The 13,797-nt window shown below is 40.7% G+C and overlaps 1 protein-coding gene across 2 annotated transcripts in view; it reads right to left on the reverse strand.

The window, feature by feature from the left end:
• Positions 1-315: 315 nt before the first annotated feature.
• The window catches only part of Ust (uronyl 2-sulfotransferase), a 276,799-nt gene continuing 263,317 nt past the window's right edge, over positions 316-13,797 (reverse strand). The window contains exon 8 of one of the 2 annotated variants that reach the window (XM_074072414.1): positions 316-926. In XM_074072414.1, the coding sequence (XP_073928515.1) occupies positions 661-926 (266 nt within the window). In that variant the 3' untranslated portion in view covers positions 316-660. Of the gene's footprint in view, positions 927-11,515; positions 11,921-13,797 lie in introns of those variants that run through there. The other variant, XM_020179625.2, reaches the window with a different exon arrangement.

A 13,797-nucleotide genomic window follows, 5' to 3' on the forward strand; every position in this document is an offset into this window, starting at 1 on the left:
AAATACAAAATAATATGCTTGTAGTGATATATGTAGCGATCTGGCATAAAAATTGAAGAAGTTCACAAATTCTTATGTCTCAGGCCCCCTATCTGATGGGATTTTTAAGTATAAAATGTTATTATGTGCATTTGAAAAAATGTGTAATTGTATATTTAACACAATCTCAATGATACTGTATGTACATAGAGAAGGCTGAAAGAATATGCATTAAATTTTATTTTATAAGCAAATATATTAATATAAATTAATTTTTATATTAATAGAAAAACTGTAATGATAATAAAAATATTATTTACATACTTATTTGGGGTTTATCTTTTATTTTCTTCTAGTAATTTTGTTGCATTTCCCAGTTTAAAAATGATAGCTTCACTAGTTCATTTTCTCTGACATAGCTATACCTTGTGACAGGTCATTGAAATAGTGGACAGAGCTTTCAAAGCAAATCTAAAAAGACACCATATTGGACATTCTTTTGGGTGGCTGCTTAGTTCACAGTATTCGCCAATCTCTGGTCAGGAGATTCGGCCATGGGAACCTTCCTTCTGGCCTTCTGATTAGTTCAGAGGTGAGGACCTGACTCCTGCTAAACCAATAAGTGTCTTGGGAATTCCCGAGAGTTCTGTGAACTCTAACTAGCAAGGAGCCAGTTCTTCTTTAGTGAGGAAAGAATGAAGTGAAGCTTTTTTTTTTTTCTGGGGATGGGGGACTGAGGGGAGGAGAGAATATTTTCCTCTGATATACATGAGAGAGACAGAAGCAGTTGGCTTTTGAATCCCTGGCTTCAGTTGCCCTTTTGTCCAGCTGTACTCTTCTTCTTCCTGCATTTGGTTCTTCAGTTCTTCCTCTGATTTTATAGATACCCTTCTGCTCTCTCAACAATTTTCTTTTGTCTGAATTACTTAGAGTTGGATTTCTGGCACCTGGAACCAATAAGTACATAGTTAACAAAAGTATATTTATAAGTAGTCAAGAATAAAATATAACCCAAATTGTAAAGTACATGAAATCACCAGTATTTCTTGACACAAAAAGTGGCTGGTTTTGTGTATCTGGCCCTGTGCAGGATGGGAGGGAGAACACAAAACCAGAGACAAGTCAGCATTATTGCTTCAGATCTTTAGATCATTCTGTTCTTCAAGGAGGCAGAACTTGTCTTTTGGCTCCATGAGGCAACAGACAATAATGGGATTGTTCAAACCTAGGTTACATCCATAAAAATTACAAGTCTCTTCTCTCATTTATGAGTGTGATATTCAGGATAACAAATTTACAAGGGTATGAAAGACACATATGTTTTCTAACTTGATGAGTTAGAAAACAATCCTTGCATTATTTGGGCAACTTGAAGCTATCTGAGCTCTGCTAAAATCTCAGCAAACTGGTAGAATATAGTAATTATTACAGGAATAATTAGTCTGCATGTGGCTTTGTGCTTTTCATAGCCAATACCATTTCAACAAATTCTTTAATTGTAAGGAAATTTGTGAGAAGTACTGGTATGTGGCTGAATTATAAGGAAGTTTCAGGCTGATCTTTTTAATTAAAATATAACTTGTCTAAAAGCTCCGACTTCAATTCCAGTTCTATCCAGACCCATACTAAAAGTGTGGAAAATTATCTGTATTTGAAAAACGTGGTTTTATTGAGTTTAGAATGGCTGCTCAAGATAATGTGATAAGCAGGCCACTTCCCCTTTGGGGGCTGGTTAGTGAAGAACAATGAGTAGGAAAGTGTGTTGAGGTTTATAGACAGATTGGCTATCAGATGAGATTACCTTAAACGTTTTCTTTAAGCAAACATACTCTAACCTAAATTATGCTAATTCAAGTAAAAGATATGTTGACTTTTCTTGGAGGTTGAGAGATACTGCTGTCACAGTATTTTTGGCTGAGACTTTGAGTCATTTGATCTGGCATGCCTGATATCTTCAGATGCCTCTACATTTTGGATCTGATGCTATAAATATGTAGTCAGCATTTTCAGCAGTACTTTCTAACTGGTTAGATGCTCAGTGTTTTGACATGAAATACTAAGTTATTTTTTAGAAATGTACTAATGCTACTCTGAGCAGAATGAGAGCACCTTGCCAGGCTGTCTTCTCATTGGAGGCATTGGTTCTTAAATGCTTATGCCCTAAAGTGACACCAGCCCTGCTTCAATCTGGATTTCTCTATTAATGAAGAGAAGCATTTTTTCTTGTCATTTAGTTTTTTGTTTGCATAGTTAAGTTCTGAGATCTAATATATACTTTTCACATCTTTTACTCTTTTTTATTGATTTATGGAAATTCTTTACAGATTAGCAATTTTGATCTTTTATCAGTCATATCTAACACAAGTATTCTTTCTCATGTACTCTTCAGTTTTTGTGGGTTTTTTTGAACCTCAGAGTTTTTAATTCTTTTTTTCTTTTGTGATCTTTCCCTTTGTGCCTATGTTTAAAGTCCTTTCCCACTTCCAAACCAAATTCATCTGATTCGTGTTCACTTATGTGGTATACATTAACACTTTGCATTTACTGGAGCACAGAGATGTATTTGAAGTGATAAAAACTTAAATCCTGAATTGAATTTTATTTATGATATTTAAAAAGCAAGAAAAGGCAAGAAGAGATGTCATAAAGAACAGTAAATATTTGCATTCCCTGAGAGCTAAGAGCGTTTATTGGATCTGAGGCTCTGTGTGCAGGAAGAAGCCCACAGTGACTTACCTCTGCCTTGCAGTTCTTCTGGGTTTCAGGTTAGTGTTCTGACCAGTCAGGAAAATCGCTAGAGGCCTGGGTTTGCTAACAGCCCCAATGCAAGTCACACCTGAAACGCAGGTCTCTTGTCTCACACGACCATCACAGGGGTTAAGTATTGGAAATTCAAGGATGAAATGAAGGGGACTGGGGAAAGGAGGTAACTGGAGTGGAAGCTGATTTCTTTCTTCTTCTTCCACACACCTTCCCCTCCCCACTCAACACCCTGCCCCTAAACATTGGACATAGATTTGCAAGGAGTGGAAAAAGGGGACACTTTCTTATTTTCACTCAACCAAGTTTATGTCTAGTCATATTGCTGTTTTTCTCATAACTTCCTTTGAAACTGAAGGTTTGTACTAAAGTGATAGGTAGAATTCAGTGAAGATCACTCCAGGTCAAATATAGTCAGGGAGGGTCTTCTCATGTTAGGTTGGTGTCTGGAATTAAAGCGTCTAAAAAATGCCCAAAATGAGAGCCACACTTTCTTCCTTCCTTCCCTCTTCCCTCCCAACCTCCCTCCCAATCTCTCTCTTTCTGCCTCTCCCTTTCTTTTTTTCGTCTTTTTTTCCCTTGTGGTGCTGGGGGTTGAACCTAGGCCCTTGCTCATGGTAGCTTATTATGTTTCATTGAACTCTCAGGCCAAGAATTTAGATGCCACACTCCTCATTAGCTCACTGGGGAGCTCTGAAGTTACTATGTGCAAAATATATCCAATGAATGAATAAAAATGAAAGTAATTTCCTTCCTACACGTTGGGTATTGCAGAATAATTCAGACAAAAGACAAGGAGTCAGAGGTTTCTAGAATCAATTCTGCTGTCAACTACATGACCTCATGTAAATCTGTTTGTTTCTGAGCCTTAATTTCCTAATCCATGTAACTGTCTACACACAGGTTTGAGAAAACATACATGACAGCATTTTAAAACATGATATGGTGCTATACAAATGTGCAGCTGAAATAAAATCTTAACTCTGATCCCTGATATCCCCAGTCACATAAACTACCCTTTGTATTTTAACTTGGAATTCTAAGCCTCTAACTTAACAACATTTTAAGTTTAGCATATATTTCAGCATCACATGTACATAGAAAATCTTTTTTGAATGAATATCAAGATTGGACATAGGTCATTAATATTCATATCATGGTTTAACTGACTAGATTGATTTTAAATAAAGAAAAGTTATTTAAAAATAATAGGAATGTGTTTTCTCTAATATGTGGAATCTAGATACACATATATAAATGATGTAACACATACGTGATAGTACATATGTGTGTGTGTGTGTGTAAATGTGGGACTGTTTGGGGAAGAACCAGCTGAATGGGTGGGGAGAGGAAAGGGAGAAGGTGATGGGGAGATGAACGTGCTCAAAGTACGTTGTATTTATGTGTGAAAATAGCATAATGAAATCCACTAAAAACTGTCAAAAGGTAGGAGGAAGAAAGGGGATAGGGGATAAGAAAGCGATAGAGGATATGAATTTGATCAAAGTACAACATATGCACATATGGAAATGCCACAATGTAACCCCTTTGTACAATTAATATATGGTAATAAAAATGGAAAAAATAATAGCAGCCAAGTAGAATCAGGTCACACAACCTGGGAATGATCCAAACCTACTGATTAGCTGACTGTGTAAACTGTGCTTTCAGTACCATGAGTTCCTTCTGGACCATGCTGCTCTAGAGCAATGAAGGAGAATAAGCTTTCGAAAGATCTTGGAAATTGGGAGTAAATTGTGGATACGGCTCCCCCTAGTGTACTAAACACAGGCATGGGTACAGTGGCTGAGTTCTCATCCCAAATCACCAATCTTATTTGCACACTTGAGATCTCTGTTTTGTCGCTGAAGAAAGGGGGCCAGATGTCCTTTTCTCCACTGGGCTTGAGCACTGATAGTCATGGAACAAGTGAATTGATTTCAAGTATGTAAATAATGTCAAATTGTATTAATACATTTTTACTTTAAAAAGAGAATCTACTTTCCTGAGATAAAAGAATGTAATTAGGGAGAATAAGCAGGAACTAAAAGATGACTTTTACCTAATTATTTTACTAAAAAGGTTACTTGTCCCCAGCTTGGATTTATCAAGATGTTAGCCATCTGCAAATATATTTTCCTTATGCAGGACCCACAGGCCCTCTGGAAGGCCACAAGTTGAACCACAAGCAAAAGGAATGCAGCTCTTCCAATGCTAGAGATGTAGTGCAGTGACTTACATTGGAGCAACGTGACTCAAGCATCATTTCTAGAACATTAGGTCTGCAGGATATCAATGGGTCTTACTCAGATAAGGGTTCCAGGTCAAATAACTTTGAGGTATTTGGAATTTGACAAAGATGAACTGTTTTTGAAACAGCAGTATGCCTTGTAGTCCTCGGCATGCTCTGAATATGCCACCACATGGTATGACACCACACCAAGAACCAAGCATTTCCCAAATTATTCAACACAAGCTTTTCTTTTTTATGCATATCTCACATACTTGGTTCATTAATCCTCTTTTTGGCATAGGCACTGGATGAGAATTTCAGTATCTTTCAATCAAAGCCAGAGAGCAAATAGGAAAGCGCGCTGAAAGAAAGAAGAAAAAGTAGCAGATTTGGTACAAGTCAGGTGACACCAAGGAAGCTTGAGGGAAGTGTAAGAACTCTCTTCTGCATGTGAAAAATTAGTAAAGCAACCCATAGCAGTCCTAGAGGGATACTGGAAGAATCAGCCGTGCCAAAGGTGTCACCAGCCCACAAAATCACTACCACATCTGTCCTTCATCACAGCCATGATGCTGATTCTAAGACTCCAGAAAACACAGGACTCCAGAAAGCACAGGACTCCATCCTGCCAGACTCAATTTCTATCAAAACCTTTCCTTGTGACAGCCAGAGCTAATTCACATGGATGTTCCAGTCTCATTATAGGATCATAAAGCACACAGGGTGCTTCAAAGAAGTTAGAGAAAGCCTGTATTTAGTGTAAGCAGTAAACTGGAGATGAAGCCTGTAGCCCACAGCTGGGCAAACTTCTCCCAAAGAATGTTCAAGAAAGAGGGACATTCACAGAGTGCTTTGTCTTGGATAACAGTATGGTAAACAGAACAGCAGAAGGCAGGTCGGAGGTCCTTCACCATGACACTACCTCCTGTGTTGTGGGATGTACTGTTCTTATGAGTTCCATTCACATTTTAGAATGCTTGCAGACCTGAGGGCTCTGGGTGTCAACAGACCTGGGATTATGGGTTATTCTGTGCTCTCTAGCTAGGGGTAGATACAGTGTTCTGTATCTTAGGAAAGGCTTTGGTTCTTGGTCTCTTAGCATTTGAGGGTGGAGGATGGGAAGGATTCATTCCAGAAGCAGCCTTGGATTTCAATGGATCTCCTATTTTCTCTCTAATACGTTCCAGCTGGATTGACTTCAGGCACTGGGAGGTCAAGGGATGTACTCCAATGCTGGGTGAAACAGACCAGCTGGGACTTGAACTTGGGACCTCTCTGATGTGCAGCCCTCGTCAGTTAATCGCTTTGTGTCCTGGTTTGAGTCTCTGCTCTAGGCTCCACCATGCAGCCAGCATGCTGTGTCTGTCAGGACCCATCTTCTGGGCTGTCTCTGCTCATGACTGGAATAAAAGGCGTGTTACAGGTCAAGTCTGAGTATTCTGGCCGTGTAGCCAAGGGCAGACGCCTCCATGCCTGCTCAAAGCATACAATGTCTGGTGAAAGCCAGATTGAAGATAGCTAAACTCACCCGCCAAGATTCCAAAAGGAAAAAGTTAGCTCACATTTTTCCTTTGCATGGTGATTTTTCTTCCCTTCCCTTCCTTTTTTTTTTTTTTTCTTTAAAGGGAATCCCCATGTTTACAAGTTGAAATCCAAAATGCACAAGTGGTCAGTTCATGATTCTGTGACCCGTGAACATCTGTGGGGCTGGGTGTTCCTTGAGAATCAGTGGTACTAGTAGCAGTGAGCCAAGCCTGCCCTAGGCAGAAAGGAATTCTCCAGTGAGTGAAACAGTCAGGAAGCAAGGCCTGAGAGGGCTCAGGGCCTGGTTAGCCTCTGGTTCTGCCTTCCATAGGCATGCCTGCACTCGACTTCAACCAGCTTTATGAGCTGCATTTTGACTCTTATTTTTTTTTGAGGTGGGCCCATCTGAAACTCCTACAGGAATCAGGGCATGAATCTTTGTTTTGCCTTTAGGAGAAATAAATCTAGAATCTGAGATGGGCAAACAGGGACCAGATCTGTTTACAGGGAAACAAGAACTTCTCTGTGTCCTTTAAGTAGGGAGAAAATCCCAGAATAAAACATTTATTTTGTGTCTGTCTTGGAGGATGTAAGAGATCGAGAACAAATAGAGCCTCCCTTCAGGAAAGGGGGGTTTATCCAAAGCCCTCACTCCAGGACAGTACATAAAATTTCAGTGTGGCAGATGGTCTTGGATGTAGCTGGTTGCATCTGGTCATTTCCATTCTCATTTTAGATTAGTAGATGAACTTCGGCTGCATTATCATTTTAAGGTTTTAGTTTGGTAGATGCTCAAAAGTTAACCCTGCATGGAAAATGGTGGAGGGTGATGTTTGTGTGTCCTCTCAGATCCTTGGATTTCTGTGTGTAAAATGAAGGAATGGCCCAGATCAGGATGCTAAGCTTCATGGCAGCTCTAGTTGTCTGATTTGAGGTTCGCTTCTCTCCTAACTGGAGTTCAGTTCCTTTGCTCTAACTTTTCTGCTGGAATTTGGGTGTGATGGAATGAGCTATGTCCTCTCAAAATGTATATTAAAGTCCTAGCCAACAGCTCAGAATGTGGCTGTATTTGGAAAAGGTCTTTAAAGAGATTAGGAAGTTAAAAGGAGGGCTTTAGGGTGGGCCCTCATAAAATATGACTGGGGTCCTTGCAAGAAGAGAAAATTCGGACCAAAAATTTGGTCTTCATGTGGGAAGATCATGTGAAGATACAGGCAGAAGACAGCCACCTGCAAGCCAAGGAGAGAGGCCTCAGAAGAAACCAATACTGCTGGTACCTTGCCTCTGACTTCCAGCCTCCGGAGCTGTGAGGAAATAGGTTTCCATTGCTGGAGCCCCATCTGTGGTGCTTGGTATGGCAGCCTATGCTGACTAATACACTGAGCTCCATGACAGTGACTTTCATAGGTGTGAAAGAAGTAGATCTTTGATACTGATTTTTAACCTAAAATAAGCTTTTCTGTAGCAGGATATTCAAGAATTTTGTTTATTTTTTTTTACAGGTTTCTTTATCATTTGGTATGAATAAGTCATTTTAGTAAAATAAATCCTTACATTTTCTTGAATGGAATTCCACGTTTGACCCAAAGAACTATTTTTCTTAATGGCTATGATCATCTGCCTTTGAAGAAATATTGCCATTACCCGTACAATTCACTTAAAGCCAAATAGCTCACTGAATAAACCTGCAGGTATCAAATGAACAACACCAGATTTTGTTTAGTACTTTTGGCTTTAAATTTCATTCAGTCCAACTCATTTGATTGGGTTACAGAAGACAAATTAAATAGTAAAGAACCATTGTTCTTTTACTATTTTACTATTTAGAATCTGTGTCAGATTCTCAGATTCTTGAAATAAATCATGTTATTACCAAAATGGATTTTTCTTTCCCTAAATACCAAGATTCTGATTCTCTTCTTCTACAAAACAACCGTAAGTGGTTGAAAGTTGATATCTAACATTTAGAAAGCATGAGAATTCCCTTTCTCTTTCTCCCACTGGCCATAACAATGAAATGTTCCAGGGCGAGCACCTCTGGATCAAGACCACTCACTTCAGAGGTTAGAATGACAAGCTTTTGAGTCTTGGCATGTCTGTGAATGAGATCAGCTTCTATCTTATTGTAGAGCATCTACAGGCAGTGTAGATGCTCCTTACGAGATGGAGGATTCCAACCTAGCATCCTACACCCAACCGACCAGTGGAAACACCAGTGAATGAATGAGTGCCTTATTTTCTCAGCCAGTTTTTTTTAGTGTCATATAGTTGCAAGAATGAAAGTTGACAGAGTCTCAACAACACATCTTTTCAAAATCACATTTTGAAGAAGAAAGCTTTGCTAATTAAGGGATCTGTGAGGCTCTATAGGCACTAATTTCCAGCTATCAACAGAATGGAAAAAAATTCAACTTGTTTATATTCATTTATTTATATGGGTAATGAATAAATTAAGGAACACTTCATCTCAAACACAGATTGCTTTTATTTTAGCTAAGCTAACGCTTCAGTTCCATATATATTTTTGAATTTCCATCAATGTCAAACACCATTTTTTTCATTCTTTTAAAAAAAAGATTTAGAAGCACTTTTACAGCACTCAAGGAAAGTCAGCTGAGGGTTCATAATAATGGTCCTTTTAAAAAACATCCATCAGACCAAAATAAAATCATTTTAATTAACTCCTTCCTGAGTAACTAAAACCTTGGAATGTGCTGAAAGGTTACAATAAATAAGGCAAAGATCAACTAGCTTAAAATGTATTTTTAAATTAAACTATGTAAAATGTACAATATATTTCATGAAGTACAAACTGAGTTGGGCCCGGGGCCAAAGAAATGTTGTCATGTGTACCAAATAAGCTGATGAAGTGCCTTGACTGTTAGGACCTTGTGGGAACAAAAGAACATGAAGGCGCTGCAGGTAAATCAGTCAGCATCTTCTGCTGTGAGGTGACAATGACCACTGCTGAAAATAAATGACCTTGAACACACAGGTAGAAGTGCCCAGGAGAACTTGCAGGAAGAAAAATGGAATTTTTTGGGTGGCCAATTGTCCTGATGTTCTAACAACAGCAGAGAAAACTTAGCCAACACAACTATATTTTCAGATTTGAGATTGCACGGTGTGTAAACTAATCATCACTCTTTACACGTAATTTCATAGAAATGACTCACAGCGCAGCGGGCAGCAGTTCGTGGACTTGTGTGGAATGAGCTCTGTTCTCTAGATTCCTTTTTAAAGTATGCCTTCCTTTACAGGGGCCCTGTCTCTCTGCACAGGAGAAGGGATATTTCTTCCACTGTGAACATTTCGCATATTCACATCCCTACCTCAGTCCCCCGAGGCAGAAGGGAGGCTCACAAGTAGCCCAGTGCTGGACTTGGTGCCTCCATCATCCTTGCCTTCGCTGGATGCCTCAACAGATCTCATGAAAAAGTAGCTTCAGGGCCCACTTGGCAGGCTCCAAATGACTTGCTTTATATCTTGGCTCTCGTCCAGTTTTAGTGAAGGAAGACAAAATTCTATCTTCTAGAATTGTTGGGTTTTTTTTGAAAAGCAGAAAATGTATATAACTCGTGCAAAGTCAGTTTTAGTTACTTTTAAGTATTTCCACCTCACTTGGCTAGTGCTTTTCAAGGGCTGGCTCTAGGGAAAACGTGGAGCAGACCTATTTGCCATGCCCCCATTCCTGCTGCCACCACTGCACCCCAGTGGCTCAGCTAGCTGGGCATTAACCCCGAGGAGAACATGTACTTTAAAGTACTTTTCAGGATTTTTTTAAAAAAAAGGTGAAAACATTTCAGAATGTAGAGACAGATTTCTAATGGCTGAACCAAGGCATTGTTGATGGGGCGGGGGGCGGTTTGTAAAGACTGGATAGAGAGCAAGGCTTTGACGCAGTGGAGCCACCCACCTTCTACTCAAACCACATCAGAGCATCCGCCTACTCACGAAGTCCGTCAAGCAGTGTCTTACCCAGCAGTCTTGCTTCTTTTGTCTTTGACGTCCCTGGTAAGGGCCTTAGGAACAAGCAGATTCCATAAGATATGAGACTTTAGTTCTACTGCTGCTTGCACAGGACTCAGGGCCCCTTTCCCCCTTTTTTTTGTGACTAAAAGCAGGTACTTCTCAGGGGACGAGAAGGTGAAAGACACCAGGTACAATATGACCCAACGTAACCAGAGGTGGGTAAGGGAGATTACATACACTGCCTAGGGTCAGGCTTAGAATTCCTGCCATAGTGATCAATGCCAGAGCTGGACTGGTACCTGGAACCTCCATTTAATGCAGTGTTGGGGGGCAGAGATGGTTCTGATCGGTGCGAAGCACACAGCTGTCCCTGATGCCACATGACCGACATATGTAACCTGTCTTGCCTACACTCTTCCTTCTGTAGCAGATTCTTTTCCTTGCTATGCTACTTGGCCATTTATCAGAATCCTGTTTGGAAATGAAATGTCCCCAGGGGGCTTGCCATGCACTTTGACCTTGAAAGTACTTCATGCTCTGATTGGTTGGATGTAGGTGTCACAAAGCCACGTGTTCCTTCACAGATAAGTACTCTGCTCTTGGTGACAGTGTCCCCTGAGATGGACCAGAAGCAGAATCCCACCCAGGTGGGCAGAAACCACTTAACTGGGGACTTCCTCCCTTTGATGCTCTTATCTGTCTCCCCTTCTCCTCTTAGATCCTTCCAGAGCAGATCCCCTGGACTCTGCAATGTACAAGCCTGGGTATCTTCTACCACTGAGGTAATATTTTTCCAAGTCATTTTGCAAATGACAAACTTCTGGGCTGTGGATGTGTTACTTCTTCCTCTTACCCCATCACAGAGGGTGGGCGGACATGGGGAAGGCACCTCTTTGATGAAGAGGTGCCTGGTGATGGAGCCCTCTACTGTACCTGGGAAAAAACTCAAGGAGCCAAGAACAAAACAAAACAAAACCACAGAATAAAATTAAGCAAATAAAACCCGCAAAACCGGGCATCTCCCAATGACCCCAACATGTGGGAATGTTTTGTTCTCTTTAATGCACACGAGCATTAATCGAAGTTCCATCAGGATTTTTTTTTTTTCTTCCCCAAAGAACTTTCCGGAAAAGGGAGATAAAGCCATGGAGGCAACACAGGGCTGGCATCACCTCTTATAAATATCTTCCAGCCACTTTTCATCGTCTTGCTCCTCGTCATCGATTGGCTCCTCGGTCTCCAGGGGGGTGGGGACGAAGAACTGAGGTCTCGCAGGGGTCCTGCTCGCGCGAGACTTGAGTCCGAACTTGCGCTTCAGCAGGTGGAACTGCGCTTTGACGTAGTGGTAGAATTCGTATTCGTATCTCATGCGCTGGTAGAGGATCTGCACGGCCTCGGGGGAGGGGACCGTCTTCTTCACCGTCACAGTCATGTTTCCAAGTTTCCTATGCTCTGCAAAAGAACCGGGGTGCACATGAGCGACAATACCGGGGGGCCTGCCCCTGACGCAGGTGCATGGCGCAAAAGGGACCAAGAAGAGAGCGCGTCCCCACCCCCCACCCCCGCGGGATTCCCGGGTCCAGGCGTCAGTGTCGGCCTGGGCCGAGCAAATGCAAGCCTCTAATTTCCCTGTCACGCAGTGTGAACCACGTGGCTGGACCACGCTATTCAGTGGTCACCGCTAACGCGTATTTAACTCTTGAGTTTGTCACTGCGATTTCGTTTCTGCATTTCGAACAGCAGCATCTCGCGTTTCCCTCTTGCATTTCCTGACGCATGGGTGCGGGGCTTTGTCTTCAGGAGGTGCGCACGCCCGGTCTCACCTGTCTAATGAATGATCGTGGCATCTAGAAAGAATTATAAAATCCATACGAAGTTGAAATTGATACAGGATCAGTTTCAACCGTGCATATGTCAAAAAAAGGGAAGGGCTGTTGGATGTCTTTAAATGTAATTTTAATTTGTATATTTTGAAATTTTGGGGGGTTATGTATAGTAAAATCTGCTTAACAGCAAAATATTACGTGTTTTATATGTAACGCTAAATAACAAAATGGTATTATATATAACATCATTTTAACAATTCAGTGGCATTAATTACACTCATGCTGCTGTATAACCATCACGAGCATTTCCCAAATCCCTTCATGAGTCCAAACAAAAACTATACCCAATAAACAACGATGCCCGACTCCCCTCCTTTCCTTACCTTACCCCCATCTCAGGTAACCCTTAATCTACTTTCCGTCTCTGTGAATTTGCCTACTCTAGGTACCTCATATAAGTGGAAGCAAAGTGTTTGCCCTTTTGTGTCTGGTGTATTTCAAGAGCACAATGTTTTCACAGGTTATCCATGTTATAGTGTGGGTCAGTATCTCCTGCCTTTTTAATGGCTGAATAACATTCCATTTGATACACTACAGTTTATCCATTTATCCACTAAGAAACACTGGGTTATTTTCACTTTTTGGCTATTATGATGGGCAGTTGCATCTAAGTGTCTCTCTCTCTCTCTCTCTCTCTGTACTGGAGTTTGAACTCAGGGCCTCACAGTTGCTAAGCAGGTGCTCTACCACTTGTGCTATGCCTCCCCCCGCCAAGCCCTTTTGTCTTTAGTTCTTTTTTTTTTGGATAGTCTTAGGTTTTTGCCCAGGACAGCCTGGACAGCCCTTGTCCTATTTATACTTCCTGAGTAGCTGGGATTCACAAGCATGCACCACTACATCAAGATTATTGGTTGACACAGGGTCTTGATAACTTCTTGCCCAGGCTGACATTGAACTGTCATTCTCCCAATCTCTACCTCTCAAGTAGCTGGGACTACAGAGGTGAGCAACTATGCCTAACCTGTAAGAATCTCTGTGAGACCCCATTTTTCCAATTCTTTGTGTTACATACCTAAGAGTAGAATTTCTGAATCTTATTGTAATTCTACATTCAATTTTTGAGGACCTTTCATAAAGTTTAACATTTTGTAAAGAGGCCATACCATTTCACATTCCTACCTGCAATGAGCAAGGGTTATAATTTCCCCAATTTCTTTCCCACAATTTTCCTCCTCCCTTTCTTTTTCTTTTTAAAATTAGACACATTCCAGTAAATGTGAAATGGTATCTCGTGGTTTTGATTTGCATTTCCCAATGAGTAATGATGTCGTACTATTGATTTATTTAATGACTAATTTTTTTCATGTGTTTGATGGCCACTTGTATCTCTTTTTTGGAAAATATTTAAGTCTTTGGTTTATCTTGGAATTGGGTTGTTTGATTTTTTTTTTTTTGAATTGTTGTTGCTGAATTCTAGGATTCTTTATATGTTCAGGATATTCT

Source organism: Castor canadensis, chromosome 1 (assembly GCF_047511655.1).
Source record: "Castor canadensis chromosome 1, mCasCan1.hap1v2, whole genome shotgun sequence".
Classification (NCBI taxonomy): domain Eukaryota; kingdom Metazoa; phylum Chordata; class Mammalia; order Rodentia; family Castoridae; genus Castor; species Castor canadensis.